This window comes from Capra hircus, chromosome 17 (assembly GCF_001704415.2).
Source record: "Capra hircus breed San Clemente chromosome 17, ASM170441v1, whole genome shotgun sequence".
Lineage (NCBI taxonomy): Eukaryota > Metazoa > Chordata > Mammalia > Artiodactyla > Bovidae > Capra > Capra hircus.
Window position 1 is genome coordinate 19,266,159 of NC_030824.1, and position 26,934 is coordinate 19,293,092.

Here is a 26,934-nt window from a genome sequence, read left to right on the forward strand (position 1 = left end):
TTGCCCGTTTTCTTGTCGACAGTGCGGGCGGGACGTTCCCAGACAGGCTGGCGGTGGAAAAGCGGGAGGCTTTGCGCATCCAGCGCCTACAAGTCTCCTGGCTCACCTCCAGGCCTGCAGACCCTCGGCGGCTGAGACTGGCCCTGGCCGGTCTTTCAATCTTGCATACCACCGCTCTGCTCACCTCGGTCCTCCCAGAAGGAAGGGGGCGCCCATCCGGGAGAAGAGCCCCGACCACCCTCCGCGCGCAGGCTGGGGCGCCCCGGCCCTTCCCCAGAGGCTCAGCGCCACCCTCCCGAGTCTTGGTTCGCGCCTCTGTGAGCTCTGGGCTCCAGTACTGGCGCGCGTAGGGACTGCGGGGCCCGGGGCTGTGCCCCCACGCGCCAGCGGCGGCCGTTGCCGGGGCGCCCGTTGCTAGGGGCGCCGTTGCCACGGACGCCCGCCCGGTGCTCAGCTTGCTGAGCGCTGAGCTGTGTTCAGTCCTGCCGCGCCATGGACGACCTGCGAGTGCTGTGGATGCGCGACCGCGTGTACAACGCCTTCGGCATCACAGACCCTCAGCTCTTCGAGGAGCTGCTAAACCGCAACGACGGCAAGGCCGAGGAACTCATCTTGCACTTCCTCAACCAGACCAGCGACGAGGAGGGCGCCTCGACTCTCTTCTTCTACCGCAAGGTGGTGCCCGAGGAGGTGGAGGTGGAGATCGGTGAGCCCCTCGGCCGCCTTCCCGCCGTGCCCCCTTCGGCCCTGTTCGTTCCCACCATTCCGGCTAGGAAGGCAGATCCCCGCCCACCCACCACTTTTGGCCTCCCAGACAGTCCGCAAATGCTTATTGCTGCCCACCCTGTCCAGGCACAGTCCAGGCACTAGGTGAACCGGACAAGCCCACTTAGATAAGTAATCACAGCAAACTCATCACTGCATCAGTACCAGGTACAGTTCCTAACACATATGCGTGCGTGCTAAGTCGCTTCAGTCGTGCCCAGACTCTTTGCAACCCCATGAACTGTAGCCCGCCAGGCTCCTCTGTCCGTGGCATTCTTCAGGCAAGAATACGGGAGTGGGTTGCCAGTGCCCTCCTCCAGGAGATCTTCCCGACCCAGGGATTGCACCCGGGTATCTTGTGTCTCCTGCATTGATTGGCAGGAGCGTTGTTTACCACTAGGGCCACCTGGGAAGCCCCCAAACGCCTAAATCAACTATTAACCGTAGGTGTATTCAGTTCAGTCCCTCAGTCATGTCTGACTCTGCGACCCCATGGGCTGCAGAACGCCAGGCCTCCCTGTCCATCACCAACTCCCCGGAGTTTACTCAAGCTCATGTCCAGTGGGTGTATTATCCCATTTTACAGATGGGCAAGCCATGGCACATAGAAGGTCAACGAACTCATCCCCACAGATCACATAATAAAGATTCAGAAAAATATAAGTCACTGTCCAACAGCATGCAGTAGATGGATGGAGAAGTGGCCCAGGGGCTGAGAGGGACACATCACGCTCACTCTGCCAGATGATGACAAGGTCCACCTTGGTGGAGAAGAGCACCCCTTCCTACCTTCCTAGGCTCCCGCCCGGCACTTGTAAAGTAACATCAAAACAAGGTGTTAAAACATTACAGCAGATGTAAACGTTTATGTTGAACAATTGAGCATTTCAAATAAAGATAGCAACAGTGACTGATGCCCAGAACTCTCCACGGAGGAGGCTGTTCCAGCCCAGGGACATGGAGAGGGCTTAGGGGTGGGGACAGGGGGAGACAAGACAGAGGGCAGGGGACACTTAGAGAGGTGCTTGTTGGGGAAGGAGACTGAGAAACACGCAGGTTTTCTCCCAGCAGGGGTATTGGCATCAGTGCTGTTGTCACGGCCTGGGTTTATGTGCTGTGTCTCATTAACCAAGGGCTTCCCTGGCGGCTCAGTGGTAAAGAATCTGTCTGCAAAGCAGGAGCCTCGAGAGATGCAGGTTTGATCCCTGGGTTGGGAAGATCCTCTGGAGAAGGAAATGGCAGCCCACTCTGGTATTCTTGCCTAGAGAATCCCACGGACAGAGGAGCCTGGTGGGCTACCGTCCATGGAGTCGCAAAGAGTTGGACACGACTGAAGCGACTTAGCAGCACACACATGTCTCATTAACGTCAATGTCAGCCTTCTGTGCTAATGTCACATCTTCAGGAGACTTTCTAGATCCCCTACAGGGCCTTCCACTGGGTGGGGAGGCAGAGTCACACAGAACTTTTTATTTACTCGAAAGGTAGTAGTCACATTCATATATTTTAAGTATACCCTCTTCACACAAAATAATACACATACTCACTGTAGAAGAATGCAAGCCCACAAATAAACAATAATAACGAATTGTAAATGACACCCAGAGAGATGACTCATAACATTTGGAATCTAACTTATTATCCGCCCCCTTCTTCCCTGGCAGACCTTTGGATCTGGATGTTTCATTATAATAGGACCTAGAATTTAGACTTTTTCATTATCACCAAGTGAAATTGTGGATACAAAGATAAATGAACAGGATTGACTATTTCACATGTACCACAAAGTTCAGTAACGTTGATTTTGTGTAGTTAAAAAATATATATATAAGCATAAATTTTAAGTATTATATATATACATGTCCTTAAAAATATGTATATATATATATCCCAAGAGCCTAAGAAATGGATGTGACTTACGCAACTTGGACTTCTTGTGACCTCTGAAGGCTTCTGTTCATAGTTCAGTGGCTGTCTGTTGTGCTGTATATACTCACACATGTTTAGCCCATTGCCTCCTGCCAGGATGTCCCTCTTCTATGCAGAAGGAGATTTTACTCACTTCAGAGGGTCCCCCTGCAAAGGGTGCTCGGAAATCCCCAAGAGCTATGTCTGTTTCTGGTCTGTCTTTACAACCCCTGCCCCCTGCCCCAGCATTCTTCTCTCCTTTTCTGCATCTTCTCCTTGTCATCACATGTTGAGAATGCAAATATATTCCCTGCTGAGGATGCTGTTCCCGGAAACTCAAAGTTACTGCTCCTGGAGATACCAGGATGGTATTGGATGTTGGGTCCTGGGCAGAGGTGGGGAGAGAGGACCTCTCCTCAGCTCACGTCTCACACTGTCACTCCCCTTCTGCTCATTAAGCCTGCAGGCTCGCAAAGACCCTTGGACAGTTTTATTGGATCCTTTATGGCCGTAAATGATCCTCAACGCCTGAGCCTGTTAGGGACCAGGCTGCACAGCAGGATGTGAGCAGCGAGGTAGTGAGTGAATCTTCATCTGTATTTACAGCCGTTCCCCATCACTCACATGACTGCCTGAGCTCTGCCCCCTGTCAGATCAGTGACTGCAAAATAAACGTAACTTGCTTGAATCATCCCATAACCAGCCCCCTCACCACATCTGTGGAAAAAATTGTCTTCTATGAAACCAGTCCCTGGTGCTAAAAAGGTTAGTGACCACTGCTTTATGGAGTCAAAACTCTCTGCTCTTAGTTAAAAATTGTTTGGATGGAGACAAATAGATGCTGGTCGTGAGGAAAGAGGGGTGTCTAGACCAGCAGCATCTAGTTCAAGATGCTGTTCTAATAGCTAAACTTGTGTTGTTTCTTGAAATAACAAAATGAAATCATACTGTCCAGATCACTTAATAACTTGCTGGCATTTTTACACAGTAATTTTTAGAAATTGCAAAGTTATGCAGTAATCTAAAAGTTGCACAGTATTAAGTAGTGAATATTTCCAGCAAGTATTACTGGAAGATATTCCCTTAAAAATTCACATAACGTAGAACTTAGAAACATAGAAAGTACAAGATAAGCCCTCACTCGCCCCTAGGCCCTGCTCCCGTTCCTATGTTGTCGCTGTTTAGTTGCTTAGTCGTGTCCGACTCTTTGCCACTCTATGGACTGTAGCCCGCCAGGCCCCTCTGTCCATGGCATTTCCTAGGTAAGAATACTGGAGTGGGTTGCCATTTTCTTCTCCGGGGGATCTCCCAGCCCAGGGATCAGACCCACATGTCCTGTTTGGCAGGTGGATTCTTTGCCACTGAGCCACCTGGGAAGTGCATCCCATTCCTATGCTGCTGCTCAGTCACTTCAGTCCTGTCCGACTCTGTGCGACCCCAGAGACAGCAGCCCACCAGGCTCCCCCGTCCCTGGGATTCTCCAGGCAAGAACACTGGAGTGGGTTGCCATTTCCTTCTCCAGTGCTTGAAAGTGAAAAGGGAAAGTGAAGTTGCTCAGCCAGCGACCCCCTGGACTGCAGCCCACCAGGCCCCTCCGTCCATGGGATTTCCCAGGCAAGAGTACCGGAGTGGGTCTCCAGTGCCTTCTCCGTCCCATTCCTATAGGTAATTCATTATTGGTAGTTTGCTGTACATCCCGCCAGATCTTTTCTGAAATCAATTTATCTATCTATATTCAATATCATTATCATCTTTATCTTTATATATAATGATATGTATATAATGATAAGGCTTCCTTGGTAGCTCAGCTGGTAGAGAATTCACCTGCCATACAGGAGACCCCGGTTCAATTCCTGGGTCGTGAAGATCTGGGATAGGCTACCCACTCCAGTATTCTTGGGCTTCCCTAGTGGCTCAGCTGGTAAAGAATCAGCCTGAAATTCAGGAGACCTGGGTCCGATCCCTGGGTTGGGAAGATCTCCTGGAGCAATGATAACATGTATAGCTGCTGCTGCTGGTAAGTCACTTCAGTTGTGTCCGACTCTGTGTGACCCCATAGACGGCAGCCCACCAGGCTCCCCTGTCCCTGGGATTCTCCAGGCAAGAACACTGGAGTGGGTTGCCATTTCCTTCTCCAATGCATGAAAGTGAAAAGTGAAAGTGAAGTCGCTCAGCCGTGTCCGACCCTCAGCGACCCCATGGACTGCAGCCTACCAGGCTCCTCCGTCCATGGGATTTTCCAGGCAGGAATACTGGAGTGGGGTGCCACTGCCTTCTCCCAACATGTATAGAGAGAGCTCCTAAAATCATTTATAAGGTCATACTATATATAGTATTTTGTGACTTGTCCTCCCTCAAAGATATCTTGGAGAATTTTGTCCATAACTATAGATCTATGTAACTTTAGAGTCGTACCATATTTTATTTACCTGTTCCCTAATGAATGGACATTTATCCTGCCACAGTATTTTATTTTACACACAATGACACAATGTGTCCTTTTGTACACTTTGTACACTTTCTTTATATTATGGGAGAGACTTTTAAAAGTAGAACTGGAAGTGTGGTGGGTGTGTGAATTTGTGGTTTGAACGGGTCCTGCCACACTGCTCTCCAGAAAGGCCCTGCCAGTCCACACCCAGCTACAGTGATGGGGTGCCTGTTTGCCAACATCCTCGCCAACACTGAGTATTATCATGAAAATTTTGACCAGTCCCCTAGATGAAAGGGGATTGGATGCAGGTCCTCATTCTAACGTACATTTGTGTGATAAATTAGTGGGGTTGAGCCTCTTTTTGGGTGCGTGTTGGTCACTTATATTTCTTTTGGGCTGCTTGTAATGATGTGATTATCCTATGTAACTCTCCTCTCCTGGAGAATTTGCACAGGTCTTCCTTTTGTGTCCCTTAAGGTTGTCTCCAGTAACTGGGATATTTCTATGGGACTGTGTGTTGGTTTGCAAACCGCCCCCATACACGGAGGGCAAGGAGAGACCAGAGAAAGATGCAGCCACTCTGATCAGTAGGTGGTGGTCTTGGGCGTGGCTGGATGAGTTTACTGCCTGCTCACCAGCACGTAAGAGTTTATAGAGAGCCCTTCCCGGGGTTCAGGCACCCACAGCACCTTGAGGTTCCCACCACAGCTGATCTATCCAGGTGCATCCTTGAAGTGGCTCCCAGGGTGGGCATCCCCAGGACAGGGCAGGGGTGAACAGCTCCTGAATGCCTGAGGATAGCACTCGGGTTGAGCAGTGGTCCCTCCTCTTGGTGACCTCCTTCAACAGGCCATAATAGGCTATGGGCTTCAAGAGATTCTGTGGCCTTCAACAGACTCTCCCAGGGCCACAGTCCAACTCTCAGCACCAAGGAGAGTGGTGATTCCCCGGGGCTGGCACGGTGAAACAATTCCGTTTTATTTTTCTTCTTTCGCTTTATGTGGCTGTAAAGATGATGACATTCCTGGCTTGACTGAAGAGGAAGAAGACGAAGAAGAGACCGAGTTTCAAAAAGTGGAGTCGATAGATAGAGCATCAGGTATGGAATTGGGAGTGAGGGGCACTGGGGGGCATTCACCCGGAGGGAGGGGTCGACTTGCCCAGACTAAAATCAGCCTCTGCTTTTTACTTATGTGAAGCTGAGACTTAGTAAGAAGTTTTATACAAGGAGAATGTGCTGGGTGTTAATAGGTTCATTATTAGTTACCCGGGGCTGCCGTAACTAAGGACCACAGACTGGATCGCTTAGAACAACACCACAGCCTTCTTTCCCAGCTCTGGGGGCTAAAAGTTCAAGGTCAAGGTGTGGGCAGGACTGTGCTCCCTTGACACAGGAGGACCCAGCCCCAAGTGTTGGTAGAGCCTAAATTGAAATCCTGCCCCAGACCATCACGTTGCCAGCAGAGCCCAACAACCCATTTCTTCCCCATTTCTCCTGTAACTCACCTTTCCTTACAATAGCGGAAGTTAGACGGGGTACTTTACCAAGATACTGAGTGTTTGAAAGTCAGAGGGGAAGGACTTCCCTGGTTGTCCAGTGGCTACAACTCTGAGCTTCCAATGCAGGGGGCCTGAGTTTGATCCCTGGTCAAGGAACTAGATCCCACATGCTGCAACTGAAGTGCCTGCACGACATTTTATGAAGATTGAGGATCCCGCATGCCACAGCTGAGGCCAAGTGCAGCCAAACAAATACATGCACATAAATATTAAAAAAGAAAACATCTTGGGCTTCACCGGTGGTCCAGTGTTTAAGAATCTGCCTTGCAGTGTAGGGAATGTGGATTTGATCTCTGGCCCAGGAAGATTCCATATGCTGTGGAGCAACTAAGCCTGTGTGCCACAACTGCTAAGCCCACAGTCTAGAGTCTGTGCTCCTCAACAAGAGAAGCCACCCCAATGAGAAGCCTGCGCACTGAGGGGTAGCCCCTGCTCACTGCAGCTAGAGAAAGCGTAGCAAAAAAGGCCCACCACAGTCAAAAGGAAAAAAATCATTAAAAAAAAAAACCCTTAAAAATTAAAAATAAAATCGGGAGAAAAAGGATTGGGGTGATGTGCAGTGTTTCCTGTTGTCATCTTAATTGTTTCAGAACAATTTATTTTTAACCAAAACATAACCCCCTCTCTAGTGAAAATTGGGGGTGTTAGAGGAGAGGAATACAAGTTTAGAAATACAGGCCCTCCAATCTTACTAAGATTTGTGTGGGTTGAATTTTGATAAGACAGATGGTGGTCATGAGAGACAGTCATGTTTACTGATGGCCTCCTGCTTTATTACCAATAAATCCGTGGTCGGGAAGGAATTGGGAGGGAGGAGGCTGCTTGGAGAGAAGGGTCAGGACAGTCTCCGGCAAAGCAAATTAATATTCCTTCCAAGTGTATTTTTTCTTTTCTTTTTATTGTGGCAAAACATGCAACATGAAACAGCATTTTGTCCACTTCTAAGCATATAGCTCTGTGGCATTGGGTGCACTTGGCAGTCTTTTTTTTTTAATCTTTTTCTTTGGCTGCATTGCATGGCATGTAGAATCTTAGTTCCCCGACCAGGGATTGAACCCTCACCCCCTGCAGTGGAAGCATGAAGTCTTATCCACTGGCTGGATCACCAGGGAAGCCCCTCGATGGTGTATTTTTGTCTGTGGGCTGTTGCTCTTTCTCTGATAATGCTAGTTCTCCCAGCTGTAGACTGCTTCCTCTGCTAGCCAGCATGCTCAACACTCAGCCAACCTGTAGTCTAATCCTCCCAAATCTCACCCCAATCGATATTATTGTCCCGTTTTATGGATGAGAAAACCCTCTGCAGAGAGGGTTCACACCACACATGTTGATTTGTTCCAAAGCCTGGACTTTGTCCAGTGCCTTTTGGAGGAAGAGCCAAACAGTTTGAGAAAGCTCTCCCTTCTCTGTGGGCTTCATCAGAAACTCAGGGTTGTGACTGGTAGGCTGTGAGATTTTCAGATCCCATCAATAACAGTAGACTCAGGAGACATACATTCATTCTATTTAGTTTTCCTTCCATCCCCCACCAGTTTCAAGTTTTATAGTGAAAAAGGAGTAGATGCTAACATGTTAACTATAATCTCATCCTAAGGATAAAGCCCACTTCTAAGTAAAAATCTCAGAGAAGTCACTCATTGGACACTGTAGCTGAAACAAGCTTGTACACTCTCACACACAAATTAAAATTCCAACTGAGAACCATCAAAAACACAACAGAATTCTCCTAAGTATAATGTGAGCCAAGGCTACAGTAGGATTCATTTGTAAAAAATGTACAAAGAGCTATTATTTAAAACATAATTTTATTCTTTTATTTAGTAGTGGGGGTTACTCTCTAGTGGTTGTGACCAGGCTTCTCCCTGCAGTGCCTTCTCTTGTGAAAATAGGCACTAGGGCTCTCTAGCTTCAGTGGCTGTGGCTCTCTTAGGCTTAGTAACTGTGGCTCCTAGGCTCTGTGGCACAGGTTCAGTAGTTACGGGGCACAGGCTTTGTTGCTCCGTGGCTTGTGGGGTCTTCCTGGATCAGGAATTGAACCTGTGTCTCCTGCGTTGGCAGGCAGATTCTTTACTACTGAACTACCAGCAGGGCCCAACACCCAGCTTTTCGATAGCACGCCCACTGAGTGAAATATGCTAATGTCCGAGATGCAGGTCTGGTCTAGGTGACCAGAAACCTCGTTTTCCAAGTTTTTCATCTTGTGCATTGCATCATGTTTTGCAGCTAAGAATCTGCAGCTGAGAATGTATTCTATACATCGTCCTCCCATCAGCCTTGAGGAGGAAGAGATGGACCTCGAGAGTATAGAGAACCTCCCCGTCAAAGTACGTGTGGCTCTTTCTCCTCTTGGGTAGGGTAATGGGAATTTCATGTCCTCGGATGAGTCTGGGTAACTGACACAGTTCATACAAGAAATGTGTCCTGTTGGATTTCCTTGATGGTCCAGGGGTTAAGACTCTGTGCTTCCAATGCAGGGATCTCAGGTTCGATCCCTGATTGGGGAACTAAGACCCCACATGCCACACAGTGTGGCCAGAAAAGAAAAAATGAAAAATGTTAAGGAACATCCTGTGTTGGACTAGAGATGATGGAATCCTGTGTTGGGGGTCCCCGAGGTCCCCCTCAGATTAAATGATCTGCCACAATGACTCACAGGACCCAGAAAATCTTTTGTATTCATCAGTTCAGTTCAGTTTGTACTCATGGTTATAGTTTATTTCAGTGAAAGGATGCAGATTAGAGTGAACAGAGAACAAGGCATACGGGGCAGAGTCCGGGTGTAAGAAAGAACGAGTTGTCCTTTCCAAATGGGGCTGCCACGGCAGCATTCATTCTTCTTTTAAAAAACATTTTACTTTATTTGTCTGTGCCAGGTCTTAGCTGTGGCACATGGGATCTTTAGTTGTGGCACGTGAGATCTAGTTCCCTGATCAGGGATTGAGCCTTGGCCCTCCTGAGTTGGGAGTATGGAGTCGTAGACACTGGACCACCAGGAAAGTTCCCAGTGTGAGACAACACATAGGAGTTTATGCCAATCAGAGGAGTTCACCCAAGCCTTGGTGTCCAGGGTTTTTAGTGGGGATCAGGCATGTCTGCATGAAGTCCGCACAGTTATTCAGCAGCCCATTCTACTTTGCAGAGGTCAAACTGAGGCAGTATGACCCAGTTCCCCAGGCACACAAAATCAGTTCACCATAAATCACATTTTTAGTGTAAACTCTTCAGCATAACATAAGGGCCCAGGTCTACAGAGATGCTCATATCAGCCAGGATGTTCCAAAAGCTTAAAGGTCATCACCTGGGAACGGGTTCAGGGCTAGCCTTTTCCTTTTTTTAAATATTTTTTTTTTATGTCAACCATTTTTAAAGTCTATTGAATTTATTACAGTATTGCTTCTGTTTTATGTTTTGGTTATCTGGCTGCAAGGCATGTGGGATCTTAGCTCTCCAATCAGGGATCAACCCAACACCAACTGTATTGGAAGGTGAAGTCTTAAGCGCTGGACCACCAGGGAAGTCCCAGGGCTAGTCTTGAGCACCTTTGGAATGTGTAGGGTCTGGACAACCCAGGTCTGCTGGGTCAACCCTTCACTGCACAAGCCCCAGGGAGAGTTAGGATGGAGTCATTTGGCCTGAGCTGTGCTAATTGAAATTACTTTCAGTTGCCCCATGAATATGCCTCCCTGCAAAAAACCTGAATTCAAGACGGGTTTGTTGCAATTTGTGGTCCAGAGAAGCTTGATTAAGGTATTGCTCAATTCAGTTTATTCAAGTGTAGCTGCAGTGGCCAGTTGGTGAAAGAGTCAGGGTTAGAGTTCAGCATCGGAGTGAATTTTATTTTATTTTTTAAAGTTATTTTTTTATTTGGTTGCTCCAGGTCTTAGTTGCAGCGTGTGGGCTTGAGTTTCCTGACCAGTGATTGAACTTGGGCCCCCTGCATTGGGAGCATGGAGTCTTAGCCACTGGACCATCAGGGAAGTCCCCCTGGATGAATTTTAGCTCATGTGTGTGGTCCACTGGGAAGTAAGTTCAGCCAGTGCATGGAGAGAGAGCTCAGGTGTACACAAATATTAGGTGATTTGGGTGCATGGATATATCTCAGGGTGACTTTTTTGGTCCCTATGTTTCAGAAAACTGTTAAGCAAATGGTGGAAAAGACATATCTCCAGGTGCTTCGTACTCCTGTTCCTGAGGAGTTTCTGGACCAGAATGTTTTGTTTTTTCTCAGAAATACGAAAGGTATGTTCCCAGTGGGAGTGTGTGTGAGTGTGGGTGTGCACGCAAGTGCACGAGTCTAGGTCTGAGACGCTTAATTTTTACGTGTTCTTGAGAAGATAGCTTTTTATCAGTACAGTCAGTCCTCATTATTCACAGATTCTATATTTGTAAATTTACCAACTCACTCAAAATTTTTGTAACCCCAAATCAGTACTTTCAGTGGTTTCATCGTCTTTGAAGGACACGTATGGCGTGGGGAAAATTTGAGTCACTAGCATGCATGGACCCAGCTGAGGTCAGGCAAGGCCATGCCCTGCCTTCTTATTGCATCAAACACTATAGATGAATGTCTTTATCGTGATCTATTTAGTGCCAGGGTTTTTGAGTTTTTGTGGGGCTTTGGCATGATTTCACTGTTTAAAATGTCCCCAAGGTGGGGTGCTGAAGCACTGGCTAGTACTCAGAGTGCAGGAAGGCTGGGATGTGCCTGATGGAGAAAACTCGTGTGTGATGTAAGCTTTGTTCACACGTGAGTGATGATGCTGTTGGCTGTGAGTCCAATGTTAGTGAATCAGCAATTATGTTCAATAAGGTATCTGAACAGAAACACACATAAGGTTGTACAGTAAGTCCCCTATGTACAAACGAGTTCTATTCCAAGAGCATGTTTGTAAGACCAGTTTGTTTGTTAAGTCCAACAAGCGGGCGCAGGAGGGCCTAGAGGAGCTATCTCACGTTGAAGGTCAGGAAGGGTGGTGGTGAGGAGATACCCCTCGTCCAAGGTAAGGAGCAGCAGCTGCGCTTTGCTGGAGCAGCCGTGAAGAGATACCCCAGGCCCAAGGTAAGAGACACCCAAGTAAGATGGTAGGTGTTGCAAGAGGGCATCAGAGGGCAGACACACTGAAACCATACTCACAGAAAACTAGTCAATCTAATCACACTAGGACCACAGCCTTGTCTAACTCAATGAAACTAAGCCATGCCCACGGGGCAACCCAAGACGGGTGGGTCATGGTGGAGAGGTCTGACAGAATGTGGTCCACTGGAGAAGGGAATGGCAAACCACTTCAGTATTCTTGCCTTGAGAACCCCATGAACAGTATGAAAAGGCAAAATGATAGGATACTGAAAGAGGAACTCCCCAGGTCAGTAGGTGCCCAATATGCTACTAGAGATCAGTGGAGAAATAACTCCAGAAAGAATGAAGGGATGGGGCCAAAGCAAAAACAATACACAGCTGTGGATGTGACTGGTGATAGAAGCAAGGTCCAATGCTGTAAAGAGCAATATTGCATAGGAACATGGAATGTCAGGTCCATGAATCAAGGCAAATTGGAAGTGGTCAAACAAGAGATGGCAAGAATGAATGTCGACATTCTAGGAATCAGCGAACTGAAATGGACTGGATGGGTGAGTTTAACTCAGATGACCATTATATCTACTACTGCGGGCAGGGATCCCTCAAAAGAAATGGAGTAGCCATCATGGTCAACAAAAGAGTCTGAAATGCAGTACTTGGATGCAATCTCAAAAACGACAGAATGATCTCTGTTCGTTTCCAAGGCAAACCATTCAATATCACAGTAATCCGAGTCTATGCCCCAACCAGTAACGCTGAAGAAGCCGAAGTTGAATGGTTCCAAGAAGACCTACAAGACCTTTTAGAACTAACACCCCAAAAAGATGTCCTTTTCATTATAGGGGACTGGAATGCAAAACTAGGAAGTCAGGAAACACCTGGAGTAACAGGCAAATTTGGCCTTGGAATGTGGAATGAAGCAGGGCTAAAGACTAATAGAGTTTTGCCAAGAAAATGCACTGGTCATAGCAAACACCCTCTTCCAACAACACAAGAGAAGACTCTACACATGGACATCCCCAGATGGTCAACACCAAAATCAGATTGATTATATTCTTTGCAGCCAAAGATGGAGAAGCTCTATACAGTCAACAAAAACAAGACCGGGAGCTGACTGTGGCTCAGATCATGAACTCCTTATTACCAAATTCAGACTTAAATTGAAGAAAGTAGGGAAAACTGCTAGACCATTAAGGTATAACCTAAATCAAATCCCTTATGATTATACAGTGGAAGTGAGAAATAGATTTAAGGGCCTAGATCTGATAGATAGAGTGCCTGATGAACTATGGAATGAGGTTTGTGACACTGTACAGGAGACAGGGATCAAGACCATCCCCATGGAAAAGAAATGCAAAAAAGCAAAATGGCTGTCTGGGGAGGCCTTACAAATAGCTGTGAAAAGAAGAGAGGCGAAAAGCATAGGAGAAAAGGAAAGATATAAGCATCTGAATGCAGAGTTCCAGAGAATAGCAAGAAGAGATAAGAAAGCCTTCTTCAATCAATGCAAAGTAATAGAGGAAAACAACAGAATGGGAAAGACTAGAGATCTTTTCAAGAAAATTAGAGATACCAAGGGAACATTTCATGCAAAGATGAGCTTGATAAAAGACAGAAATGGTATGGACCTAACAGAAGCAGCAGATACTAAGAAGAGGTGGCAAGAATACACAGAAGAACTGTACAAAAAAGATCTTCATGACCCAGATAATCACGATGTTGTGATCACTCATCTAGAGCCAGGCATCCTGGAATGTGAAGTCAAGTGGGCCTTAGAAAGCATCACTACGGACAAAGCTAGTGGAGGTGATGGAATTCCAGTGGAGCTGTTTCAAATCCTGAAAGATGATGCTGTGAAAGTGGTGCACTCAATATGCCAGCAAATTTGGAAAACTCAGCAGTGGCCGCAGGACTGGAAAATGTCAGTTTTCATTCCAATCCCAAAGAAAGGCAATGCCAAAGAATGCTCAAACTACCGCACAAGTGCACTCATCTCACATGCTAGTAACTGCTAAGTCACTTCAGTCGTGTCCGACTCTGTGCGACCCCATAGATGGCAGCCCACCAGGCTCCCCCATCCCTGGTATTCTCCAAGCAAGAACACTGGAGTGGGTTGCCATGTCCTTCTCCAATGCATGAAAGTGAAAAGTGAAAGTGAAGTCGCTCAGTCATGTCCGACCCTCAGTGACGCCATGGACTGCAGCCTACCAGGCTCCTCTGTCCATGGGATTTTCCAGGCAAGAGTACTGGAGTGGGGTGCCAATGCTAGTAAAGTAATGCTCAAAATTCTCCAAGCCAGGCTTCAGCAATACGTGAACCATGAACTTTCTGATGTTCAAGCTGGTTTTAGAAAAGGCAGAGCAACTGGAGATCAAATTGCCAACATCTGCTGGATCCTGGGAAAAGCAAGAGTTCCAGAAAAACATCTATTTCTGCTTTATTGACTATGCCAAAGCCTTTGGCTGTGTGGATCACAATAGACTGTGGAAAATTCTGAAAGAGATGGTAATACCAGACCACCTGACCTGCCTCTTGAGAAATCTGTATGCAGGTCAGGAAGCATCAATAACCTCAGATATGCAGATGACACCACCCTTTGGCAGAAAGTGAAGAGGAACTCAAAAGCCTCTTGATGAAAGTGAAAGAGGAGAGTTGAAAAGTTGGCTTAAAGCTCAACATTCAGAAAACTAAGATCATGGCGTCCAGTCCCATCACTTCATGGGAAATAGATGGGGAAACAGTGGAAACAGTGTCAGACTTTATTTTTTTGGGCTCCAAAATCACTGCAGATGGTGACTGCAGCCATGAAATTGAAAGACGCTTACTCCTTGGAAGAAAAGTTATGACCAACCTAGATAGCATATTCAAAAGCAGAGACATTACTTTGCCAGCAAAGGTCCGTATAGTCAAGGCTATGGTTTTTCCAGTAGTCATGTATGGATGTGAGAGTTGGACTGTGAAAAAAGCTGAGCGCCAAAGAATTGGTGCTTTTGAACTGTGATGTTGGAGAAGACTCTTGAGAGTCCCTTGGACTGCAAGGAGATCCAACTAGTCCATTCTGAAGGAGATCAGCCCTGGGATTTCCTTGGAAGGACTGATGCTAAAGCTGAAACTCCAGTACTTTGGCCACCTCATGCGAAGAGTTGACTCATTGGAAAAGACTCTGACGCTGGGAGGGATTGGGGGCAGGAGGAGAAGGGGACGACAGAGGATGAGATGGCTGGATGGCATCACTGACTCGATGGACATGAGCTTGAGTGAACTCCGGGAGATGGTGATGGACAGGGAGGCCTGGCGTGCTGTGATTCATGGGGTCGCAAAGAGTCAGACACGACTGAGCGACTGAACTGAGCTGAACTGGAGTCCAACAAATTTAGCCTAGGTACCCAACTGACATAATCAGCTATGTAATACTGTGCTGAGATAGGTTTATAATACTTTTCACACAAATAAGACATAAAAAGACAAACGAAAAATTAAAAAAATTCAATCTCATAGGACCTTGAATAGTATAGTACTACAGCTGGCATACAGGAGCTGGCATCGAGTGAAGAGGCAAGAAGAGTTACTGATGGAGGAGGGAGAGGGATTGGGAGATGGTAGAGCTGAAGGTTCGTTAGCAATAGGAGATGAAGGATAAGCTGGAATTTTACTCACACCTGACGTTGATGGGACAGGTTCTTGTTTCTTGCTGGATTCAATCCTATCTATCCTCTTGAAAAAATGATCCAGCGATGTTTGGGTAGTACTATATCAGCTATATCACCCATGCTTTTTTTCATGCTTGCTTCTGGACATCCTGAGCTTGAAATAAAGACACAGTTCGACTGTCCACTATACAGGACGCTATAGTGAAGTACGCAGCACACACGATGTTGCTTTTCTTTTCTTGTTTTGAACACTGATGGCCCTTTGGATCACGACCTCCTGCTACGTTCTGAGTTTCTGTACTTTGTTCTTCCCAAATGAGAGGGAACATGACAAGGAGGAAAGATGACCAGCAGAGGCTTAGCATTAAACAGTTCTTGTTTGAGGAGGGGCCAATCTCAGCACAGTGCTTCCCTATTTAACAATAATCACAAGCCAGGAACAATAATCAGCCTTGGCCAGAGGGTATGGAAGTTACCCCAATTTATTACTATTTACTCTCATCATATATATATATATATATATATATATATATATATATTTTTTTTTTTTTTTTTTTTACAGGTATCTTTCAATGATGTCAAGCTTTCTTTTTCACACTTGGCTTTTACATAATTTCCCTTTAAAATAAATTTATTTCAGTAAAGAAGCATTTGATAGAAACCTATCAGGCAAAGAATAGTGTGCACACCTATACAGATGCAGGGAAAGGCATGCAGACTGAAGCTTGTGGTGTGTCCCAGTGAGACTCAGAGAATTGTCCCAGGGCAATTTGAAGTGTTTACAGAGCTGATTGGTGGTGATTAATTTTTTGGTGGGGTGGGGTGGGGTGGGGTGTAGTCGAGGGAGAGGGTGGGAGCGAATACGCATCAAAGAAAACCTGGCCGATTCCATGGTGACTCAGTGGTAAGGAATCTTTCTGCCAATGCAGGAGGCGTGAGTTCGATCCCTGGCCTGGGAAGATCCCACATGCCATGGAGCAATTAAGCCTGTGTGCCACAACTCCTGAGCCTGTGCTCTAGAGCCCAGGAGTCCCAAGTATTGAGCCCACGTGCCTCAACTACTGAAACCTGCATGCCCTAGAGCCCATACTCCGCATAAGAGGAGCCCCCACAACGAGAAGCACCAAAGGTAGAGAGCAGCCCCCTGCTCGTTGAAACTAGAGAAAAGCCTGTGTAGCAACAAGGACCCAGCACAGCCAAAAATAAGTGAATAAATAAAAGAAAACCTGGACAAGAGAGACTGTTTCCAAAAGTAATTAGCCTCCAGTTAAAATAAATTTAAATTTAAAAAAATTTACATTATAAAAAAGAAAATCCGTGACTTGGGAATTCCCTGGCAATCCAGTGGTTAGGACTTGACGCTCTCACTGCTGGGGCCCAGGTTCAATCCCTGGTCGGGGAACTAAGATCCCACAAACTGTGCGGTGGGGCCTAAAAAGCCAAAAACAACAATGCTGGTCCCCCACCCTCGGCCCCCAAATGCTGTGACTTGAAAGGTACTTTGGTGATGAGCTGGGGAGGGTTACTGGGAGTGGAGAAACAGACCAAGCAAAGAGTTCATCAAATGTTGCTAGAAAACCCAAAGTGTTTCTCTCCTCGTCAGGCTGTACACACTCCAACCAGATCAGTTCATCCACGTGGCCCTCAGGTGCCGCTTGCGTGAACCTCTGAACCACTGTGCGCCCCTCAGCGTTTGTTTGTTTCCCAATGAGCACATATTCTGATCTGTGCCTGGATCATTCCTTTGTATTATTGGAAGAGGAGCTGGTTCCCACACGCTTGGAAATGTTAGCTGTGTCCACCTCCCTCCTCATCTCACTCCCCAAATCTGTTCCTGTCTAGAGACCATCTCTGAGGCAACTGACATGAAGGAAGCTATGGAAATTATGCCCGAAACGCTGGAGTATGGGATTATAAATTCGCATGTGCTTGCTTTCCTGAGGGATGTTATATCTCAGGTAAATATGGATGGAAAAAAGAATCTCAGCAGTTTTTACAAGTAAGGACATCTGGGAATTCCCTGGTGTAAATCTGGGAATTCCAGTGGTTAGGACTTGGCACTTTGACTGTCAAGGGCACGAGTTTAGTCCCCGGTCAGGGAACTAAGATCCCACAAGCCGAGCAGCTCAGCCAAAAAAAATAATGAGAAGAGTAAGGCCATTTGATTCATTGATTCCATAAAGAGGTGGTTGGCAACTGTTAGGTTCCAGACACTGTCATGGGGTTTGTTGGTGGATCTGTGAGCAGGACAGATGACATCCTTGTGTTCTGGCTTATACTGGTGGAAAGACACCGAACATCAACACAAAAACAGGAAACTCTCGGGTAGTGATGGCTGGCTTGAGGAAACGAAATCCTAGCAATGTGATAGAGAGGGCTTCCTCGGTGACTCAGTGGTAGAAGCTGCCTGCCAATGCAGGAGATGCGGGCTTGATCCCTGGGTCAGGAAGATCCCCTGGAGGAGGTCATGGCAACCCACTCCAGCATTCTTGCCTGGAGAATTCCACGGACAGAGGAGCCTGGTGGGCTACAGCCCGTGAGGTTAGAGAGTCAGACACGACTTAGAGACTAGACACCAACAGCAACATAATAGAAATGGCCTGTGTGAGTACGTGTGTGTTCAGGGGATGGCGGTTAGGGAGACCTTGCTGGAGAGGTGACATCGGACTTTTAGACAACCAATTAAAAAAGCCCATAAGCAGGCTAATTCACTAATGATAACCTATTAGGAAAATGTAATAGAATGGGAGTGAGGTGGTCAGGAAAGACCCCCTCTGAAGCAGTGATACTGAATTGAGAGGTGGATGAGGTGAAGGCATCAGACAAGTGAGGGTCTGGAGGAATAGGATCCTGGGCAGAGGAAACAGCATGTGCAAAGGTCCTGAGGTGGGAGCAGACTCTGTTTAGTCTATGAACAGAAGGATGAGCAGTGCAGCTGGAGCCTAGTGAGTGAGGTCTGGAAAGGAAAGTAGGTTTGAAGCATATGAATAAAATGATCTGGTTTGCATTTTTCTTCTCATCATTGTGTGTATAACATATTGCAGAGGCAAGAGCTTAAGGGATCAGTAGATCTTATAACAGGCTATGGAAGCGTCTGAATGCTGGATGATAGGTGTTTAGGCTCCAGAGTTCAATCAGGGGAGGGAGTGGGAAGCAGACAGCATCAAGAATACATTAGGGATGAAGCCAACAGGACTTGCTGATGATTTGGATATGGAGGTTTAGGAAAGGAGCATCAAGAATGACTCCTAGGATTTGAGTTTGAGCAACCAGGGGGATATTAGGGTCATTACTGAGACAGGGGGAATGGAAGGATCTGGAGCAAAAAAAAAAAAAAAAAACCAAACCCAGACTCTGTTTTGCACATATTAAACTTGAGATACCTTTTAGACATCCAAGATGAGGTGTGAGGCAGGATGAATGTCTAGAGATCAAGGGAGAACTCAAGGGATTCCAAATATATATATTTTTATTCTATCTTTTTTTTTGGCCATGCCAAAGCACCTTAGTTCCCTGAGCAGGGATTGAATCCAAGCCCCCTGCTTTGGGAGTGTGGAGTCTCCACCACTGGACCATCAGGGAAATCCTTCCAGCAAGTTTTTATTGAGCACCTACTGTATCCCATAGCAGTGATCACCATAGTCAAGGTCTGTATCTCATGGACCTTACATCCTAGTCAGGAAAATTCACATTAAGTGAGATCACTGAGAAAATATACAGTATGTTAGACCATGATAGGAGTTAAGGAGAAAGGCAAAGCTGGGAAGAGGGTTAGGAAATGTTGGCAGGTGGTAAAGATAGGACTTTTGAAATACTGGACAGGGTAACCAGGAAGACTTCAGTGTTCTCTTTTGCTGGGACTCTTGCAGTTGCCTCCTGATAGATTTCCCAGCTTCTGCTCATGACCCTATACTATATTTTTCACATATCAACCAGAAAGATTCTTTAAAATATGGGAGACACCGACATGTTGTTGCTGTTATTTGTACTATCGCAATTCAGTTCAGTCGCTCAGTCGTGTCTGACTCTTTGTGACCCCATGGACTGCAGCACGCCAGGCTTCTCTGTCCATCATCAACTCCCGGAGCTTACTCAAACTCATGTCCATTGAGTCGGTGATGCCATCCAACCATCTCATTCTCTGTCATCCCCTTCGCCTCCTGCCTTCAATCTTTCCAAGCATCAGGGTCTTTTCCAATGAGTCAGTTCTTCACATCACGTGGCCAAAGTATTGGAGTTTCAGCTTCAGCATCAGTCCTTCCAATGAATGTTCAGGACTGATCTCCTTTAGGATGGACTGGTTCGATCTCCTCACAGTCCAAGGGACTCTCAAGAGTATTCTTCAACACCACGGTTAAAAAGCATCAATTCTTTGGCACTCAGCTTTCTTTATAGTCCAACTCTCACATACTGGAAAAACCATAGCTTTGAGTAGATGGACCTTTGTTGGCAAAGTAATGTCTCTGCTTTTTAATATTCTGTCTAAGTTGGTGATATCTTTTCTTCCAAGGAGCAAGCGTCTTTTCTTGCTTCGTGATTTTGGAGCCCGAAAAAATACTCTCTCACTGTTTCCACTGTTTCCCCATCTATTTGCCATGAAGTGATGGGACCAGATGCCATGATCTTAGTTTTCTGAATGTTGAGTTTTAAGCCAGCTTTTTCACTCTCTTTCACTTTCGTCAAGAGGCTCTTTAGTTCTTCACTTTCTGCCATAAGGGTGGTGTCATCTGCGCATCTGAGGTTACTGATATTTCTCCTGGCAATCTTGATTCCAGCTTGCACTTCATCCAGCCTGGCATTTCTCATGATGTACTCTGCATATAAGTTAAATAAGTGGGGTGACAATAATGCAGCCTTGACGTACTCCTTTCCCAATTTGGAACCAGTCTGTTGTTCCATGTCCAGTTCTAACTGTTGTTTCTTGACCTGCATACAGATTTCTCAGGAGGCAGGTCAGGTGGTCTGGTATGCTCATCTCTGGAAGAATTTTCCAGTTTGTTGTGATCCACACAGTCAAAGGCTTTGGTGTTGACAATAAAGCAGAAGTAGATGTTTTTCTGGAATTCTCTTGCTTTTCTATGATCCAATGAGTGTTGGCAATTTGATCTCTGGTTCCTCTGCCTTTTCTAAATCCAGCTTGAACACCTGCAAGTTCACGTACTGCTGAAGCCTGGCTTGGAGAATTTTGAGCATTACTTTGCTAGCGTGTGAGATGAGTGCCAGTTGTGTGGTAGTTTGAACATTCTTTGGCATTGCCCTTCCTTGGGATTGGAATGAAAACTGACTTTTTCCAGTCCTGTGGCCACTGCTGAGTTTTCCAAATTTGCTGACATGTAGAGTGCAGCACTTTCACAGCATCATCTTTTAGGATTTGAAATAGCTCAACTGGAATTCCTCCACTAGCTTTGTTCATAGTGATGCTTCCTAAGGCCCACTTAACTTCACATTCCAGGATGTCTGGCTCTAGGTGAGTGATCATACCATCGTGGTTATCTGGGTCATGAGCATCTTTTTGTATAATTCTTCTGTGTATTTTTGCCACCTCTTCTTAATATCTTCTGCTTCTGTTAGGTCCATACCATTTCTGTCCTTTGTCGAGCCCATCTTTGCATGAAATGTTCCCTTGGTATCTCTAATTTTCTTGAAAAGATCTCTAGTCCTTCCCATTCTGTTGTTTTCCTCTATTACTTTGCATTGATTGCTAAAGAAGGCTTTCTTATCTCTTCTTGCTATTCTCTGGAACTCTGCATTCAGATGCTTAGATCTTTCCTTTTCTCCTTTGCTTTTCACCTCTCTTCTTTTCACAGCTATTTGTAAGGCCTCCCCAGACAGCCATTTTGCCTTTTTGCATTTCTTTTTCTTGGCAATGGTCTTGATTCCTGTCTCCTGTACAATATCACAAACTTCTGTCCATAGTTCCTCAGGCACTCTGTCTATCAGATCTAATCCCTTGAATCTATCTCTCACTTTCATTGTGTAATCGTAAGGGATTTGATTTAGGTCATACCTGAATGATTTCCCCTACTTTCTTCAATTTAAGTCTGAATTTGGCAATAAGGAGTTCATGATCTGAGCCACAGTCAGCTCCTGGTCTTGTTTTTGCTGACTGTATAGAGCTTTTCCATCTTTGGCTGCAAAGAATATAATCAATCTGATTTCGGTATTAACCATCTGGGGATGTCCATGTGTAGAGCCTTCTCTTGTGTTGTTGGAAGAGGGTGTTTGCTATGAGCAGCGCATTCTCTTGGCAAAACTCTATTAGTCTTTGCTCTGCTTCATTCTGTACCAAAGCCAAATTTGCCTGTTACTCCAGGTATCTCTTGACTTCCTACATTTGCATTCCAGTCCCCTATGATGAAGAGGATATCTTTTTGGGGTGTTAGTTCTAGAAGGTCTTGTAGGTCTTCATAGAACCATTCAACCTCATCTTCTTCAGCATTACTGGTTGGGGCATAGACTTGGGTTACTATGATATTGAATAGTTTGCCTTGAAAACAGACAGAGATCATTCTGTCATTTTTGAGATTGCACCCAAGTACTGCATTTCAGACCCTTTTGTTAATTATAAGGGCTACACTTATAATTTCGTATAAGGGATTCTTGTAAGAATTCTTATAAGGGATTTCTTATTTCATTTCTTATAAGGGATTCTTGCTGGCAGTAGTATAAATAATGGTCATCTGAATTAAATTTGCCCTTTCCAGTCCATTTTAGTCCACTGACTCCTAAAATGTCTATGTTCACTCTTGCCATCTCCTATTTGATCACGTCTAATTTACCTTGATTCATGGACCTAACATTCCAGGTTCCTATGCAATATTGTTCTTTATAGCATCGAACTTTACTTCTATCACTGGTCACATCCACAACTGGGTGTTGTTTTCGATTTGGCTCTGTCTCTTCATTCTTTCTGGAGTTATTTCTCCACTGATCTCCAGTAGCATACTGGGTACCTACTGACCCGGGCAGTTCATCTTTCAGTGTCATATCTTTTTGCCTTTTCATACCATTCATGGAGTTCTCAAGGCAAGACTACTGAAGTGGCTTGCTATTCCTTTTTCCAGTGGACCATGTTTTGTCTCTATTAGGGTACAAATACATTCAAAGCCAGAGGCAACTTAAGTGCATGAATTATTGAATATGGTGTTGTGTGATTTGTTTCTTTTTAAAACATTTTTTATTGGGTTACAGTTGACTTAAAACATTACATTTGATTCTGCTGTACAGCAAAGTGCCTCAGTTATATATATACATATATCCACTCTTTTTTTATATTCTTTCCCCATATAACTCACTACAGAGCTCTGAGCAGATTTCCCTGTGCTATATAGTAGGTCCTTATTAGTCATCTGTTTTATATATAGCAGTGCATGTATGTCAATCCCAGTCTCCCATTTTTTAAATGTATCCCTCCCCTGCTCCCTGCATTCCTCCCTGGTAACCATAAGTTTGTTTTCTACATCTGTGACTTTTCTTCTGTTTTCAAGGGCATTTGTACTCAGCCATAAAAAAGAACAAAATAATGCCATAGGCAGCAACTTGAAATGGACCTAGAAATTATCCTGCTGAGTGAAGCAATTCAGACAGAAAAGGCAGCTATAGTATGATATCACATATATGTGGAACCTATATGCGGCACAAATGATTTGATTCTTAAACTTGGCTTTTCAGGTTTTCTTGCCAGCCTTGTCCTTCAGTCAGCACAAGGATGCCAACCTGGGACTCACATCTGGAGAAGTCTTAGACTCTTTTGATTATGATATAGACCTGCCTAGCATGCCTGGGGAAGCAATAGAATATCACAGCATTCAGTTAATACGAGATGAATTTTTAATGAACATCCAGAAATTTGCAAGTAGTATTCAAAGAACAATGCAGCAACTTGAAGGTAAGGCTTCAGTTTTTATCCTTGGTTAAGCAGGATGTTTCCATTAAGAAGAATTTACTTTTGGACACAATGGGGGATGGAGAGGTGGGATGATCTGAGAGAGTATCATTGACACATATATGTGACCATGTGTAAAACAGAGAGCCAGTGGGAGTTTGATGTATGATGCAGGGAACCCCAAACTGGTGCTCTGTGACAACCTAGAGGTGTGGGATGAGGAGAGAGGAGAGGAGGGGTTCAAGAGAAGGGGATACACACACACACACACACACACACACACACACACCTATGGCTGATTCATGTTGATGTATGACAGAGGCCATCACAATATTTTTATTATCTTGTAATTTAAAAAAAAATCCTAAAAAGAAGAAGAATTAAGAGTACAGGAGATTTTTTGGTTTTAATTCATGATTGTTCTTTTTACCTGCTCCTGATGTGAAAGAGACAGAGCTGGTCTTTGTAAGAAACATAAAGAAGAATGAAGAATGACAAATCCTTGTCTTCAAGGATTTTATAATCCAGGGCCCAAGGAACTATGGCAGAAAAAGTAACTTGAGATAGATATTAGGGTCCTTAGGGCTTGGAAAAGTGAGACCCTTTGGGAGAAGTGGTGAGGAAATCAAAGAGGACTTCCTGGAGGTGGCAGCATTTGACCTCATCTGAAATGATGAGGAATGCATTGGTAGGTGGAATTGGGGAGCAAGGGCATTTCAGTCAGGGAGAATGTGGACCTCTGTGAGGTTCTTTTTGCATTCATGTTGCTAAGCACTCTATGAGATTCAGTGTGCTAAGCACTCTGTATTTTCAGTCTGAAGATCTAGCCTTTTAGTATGAAAAACTCTCTTGATAATTTCCTCCACTATTTGTCTGTTTCCTTTTGCTAATATTCCTATTGGGTGTGTTCTGCTGATTCTGTCACTTATCTTTTCACTTGTGTTTTCCATCTCTTTGTGTATTCTACACAGACAAAGAGTTCCTAAAGAGTGCCTAAAGAGTTCCTCAACTTTTACCTTCACAACTTTTGATTAGACTTTCACTTATTCTGTGACTGTACCTTTTCCATAGCATTCTGTTCTTGTTTGATGGAGACTATATTGTCTCAAATCTCTAATAGTTGGAATTAAAACTCCCCCCACCCCCATCTTTTCTTTTAGCGCAGTGTCCTCTGAAGTCATTGTTGCTGACTTATCTTGGATTGTCTGTTTCATGCTGGAGACGTTCTCGAACATCTATTGAGATCTGGTTGTTTGTTCAGTTTTTAAATTGACATTAGGTTGTAAACTCAGGAATTCTTATTAATAAATAGCTAAATCATTTTGATAGAACTTGATGCTGCTACAGTGATCTAATTGTCTAAAATGTTTTAGGGACTTCCCTGGTGGTCCAGTGGTTAAAAATCTTCCTTCCAATGGAGGGGATGAAGGTTTGATCCCTGGCTGGGGAAATAAGACCCCACATGCTGGGCAGGGGTGGCAACTAAGCTTGCATGCTGCAACTGCTTAGCCTACACTCTAAAGCCAGTGCGCCACAAGGAAGATTCCACGTCCTGCAACTATAAGACCTGATGCAGCCAAATAAATAAATGAAATGTTTTAGTACATTCTAATGAAAGAAAGTGATATATAGGACTATGAGGATCATGATGTACCAGGCTATATACTCATGTGTGGAGAGAAGATCCAGAATTGCTTTGAAGATTATTGTCTGTAACCATTTCCTCCAAACTACTGACTGACTGTCCATTTTTATTCTACTAGGTGAGATCAAGTTAGAAATGCCAAGCATCAGCGTAGCAGGAGAGGTATCTGATCTGGCAGCTGACCCAGAAATAGTTGAAATTTTGGAGCAATGTGTGATAAACTGGTTGAATCAGATATCTACAGCCCTTGAGGGCCAGATGAAAAAGACACCACAGGTAACGTGTGCAGATCCCTAATCCAGTTCCTGCTTGCCATCCTGAGAAAGAGCCAAGAGTCTTAGAATCTGGGTGATCTAGCCTCTTTTCTTACTGTTTTGTGACCTTCTTAAAAATATTAAAGTAAACATACCTGAGATGTCATTCTTGGGCTTTCTAAGATTAGTGTGCTACCAGATGACTCCCTGATATTGATAAAGATAATACTATATATCAGTCAGGATGTTTGAGCTGAAAGAAAAAAACAACAACAACCAGGAAATCTAACTCAGCTGGCTTAAGCAAGAAAGAGGATTTATTGGCTCATTGAAAAGTCCAGAGGGCAATGCTGGTTTCAGGTACAGTTTGATCAGGACTCTGGCAATCTAGCTGGGTTTCTCTGTAAATTTCTTGGTTCTAGTCTCCTCTCTGAGTGGGGTTCCTCCTCGGGCTGGTCTCCTTCATGGTGACAACTTGCAGCAGTTTCACTCCACATCCCCACACCACTTTGTCCAGAGAAAGATGGAGTGTCTAGCGTTCCCACCTAGAGTCCTGAGATACCCTCTGATTGGACCGTCCTAGATCAGGTGTCCGCCCCTGATGTCCTTGCATGGGTTAGCTCCTAAATATAGAGCCTTTTGGAAGATGGGCATGGATGCTGGAGGAGCAACCACAGTGTCCATTCCCCACTAATGACGATGGTTGTGTGCTCATCGCAGGGTAATGGTCCGCTGGCTGAGATTGAATTCTGGCGGGAAAGAAATGCCACCCTAAGTGCTCTGCATGAACAAACAAAGCTTCCAATAGTCAGAAAAGTCTTGGAAGTGATGAAGGAGTCAGATTCGTTGCTTGTGGCCAACTTGCAGCCCGTCTTAACTGAATTGTTCAAGTTCCACATGGAGGCCTCAGACAACGTGAGGTTTCTTTCCACAGTGGAACGTCATTTCAAGGTAGGCTAGGTGCACTGCACTTTGGAAAGTCAGCCACACAAATTTAACTTCTGTTTATTCAGCATTTTTAAAAATTGCAGTAAAATATATATAACATAATATTTATTATTGAAACCACTTGTAAGAGTAAGTTTGGTAACATTCAATACATACCCAGTGCTAGGTACCCATCGTCACCTCCTATATGCAAAACTTTTTCACTGTCCCCAAAATAAACTCAACATCGCTTAAACCACAACTCCGATTTCCCCCTAGCCCCTGGTAACCTCTATTCTAATTTCCAGCTCTATGAATTTGCCTGTTCTAGGAATTTCATAGAAATGGAATCGTACCCTATTTGTCCTTCTGTGTATGGTTTATTTCACTCAACATAATGTTTTCTTTCCTTTTCTTTTTTTGTATTTGACTGCACTGGGTCTTAGTTGCAGCATGTGGAATCTAGTTTCTTGATCAGGGATCAAACCCAGGTCCCCTGCTTTGGGAGCTCGGAGTCTGGCCACTGGACCACCAGTGAAGTCCCAACATAATGTTTCCCCCATTCATCCATGCTATAGTATATGTCCGAATCTCATTCCTTTTTAAGGCTCAGTAATTTTCCACTGTATACACCACATTTTGCTTATCCATTCTTCTGTTGATGGACTTTTGGGTTGTTTCCCACCTTTTGGCTATTGTGAAGAATGCTGCTATGAATCTGGGTGTACAGATATTTGTTTGAGTCTCTGCTTTCAATTCGTTTGAGCATATACCCAGGAGTAGAATTATTGGGTCATATGACAGTTCTGTGTTTTCAAAAAAACATTTCTTT

At 45.0% G+C, this 26,934-nt stretch overlaps 1 protein-coding gene and 1 non-coding gene across 2 annotated transcripts in view; both read left to right on the forward strand.

Moving 5' to 3' along the window:
• Positions 207-26,934, forward strand: part of DNAH10 (dynein axonemal heavy chain 10) — a 158,917-nt gene continuing 132,189 nt past the window's right edge. Inside the window, exons 1-8 of the mRNA XM_005691347.2 lie at positions 207-706; positions 6,120-6,206; positions 8,888-8,988; positions 10,795-10,903; positions 17,234-17,349; positions 23,063-23,279; positions 25,040-25,197; positions 25,896-26,126. Coding sequence (XP_005691404.2) covers positions 493-706; positions 6,120-6,206; positions 8,888-8,988; positions 10,795-10,903; positions 17,234-17,349; positions 23,063-23,279; positions 25,040-25,197; positions 25,896-26,126 — 1,233 coding nt within the window. The 5' untranslated portion in view covers positions 207-492. The remainder of the gene's footprint in view (positions 707-6,119; positions 6,207-8,887; positions 8,989-10,794; positions 10,904-17,233; positions 17,350-23,062; positions 23,280-25,039; positions 25,198-25,895; positions 26,127-26,934) is intronic.
• Positions 9,096-9,168, forward strand: TRNAG-UCC. The gene has a single exon. It is a non-coding gene; the product is annotated as a tRNA-Gly (tRNA).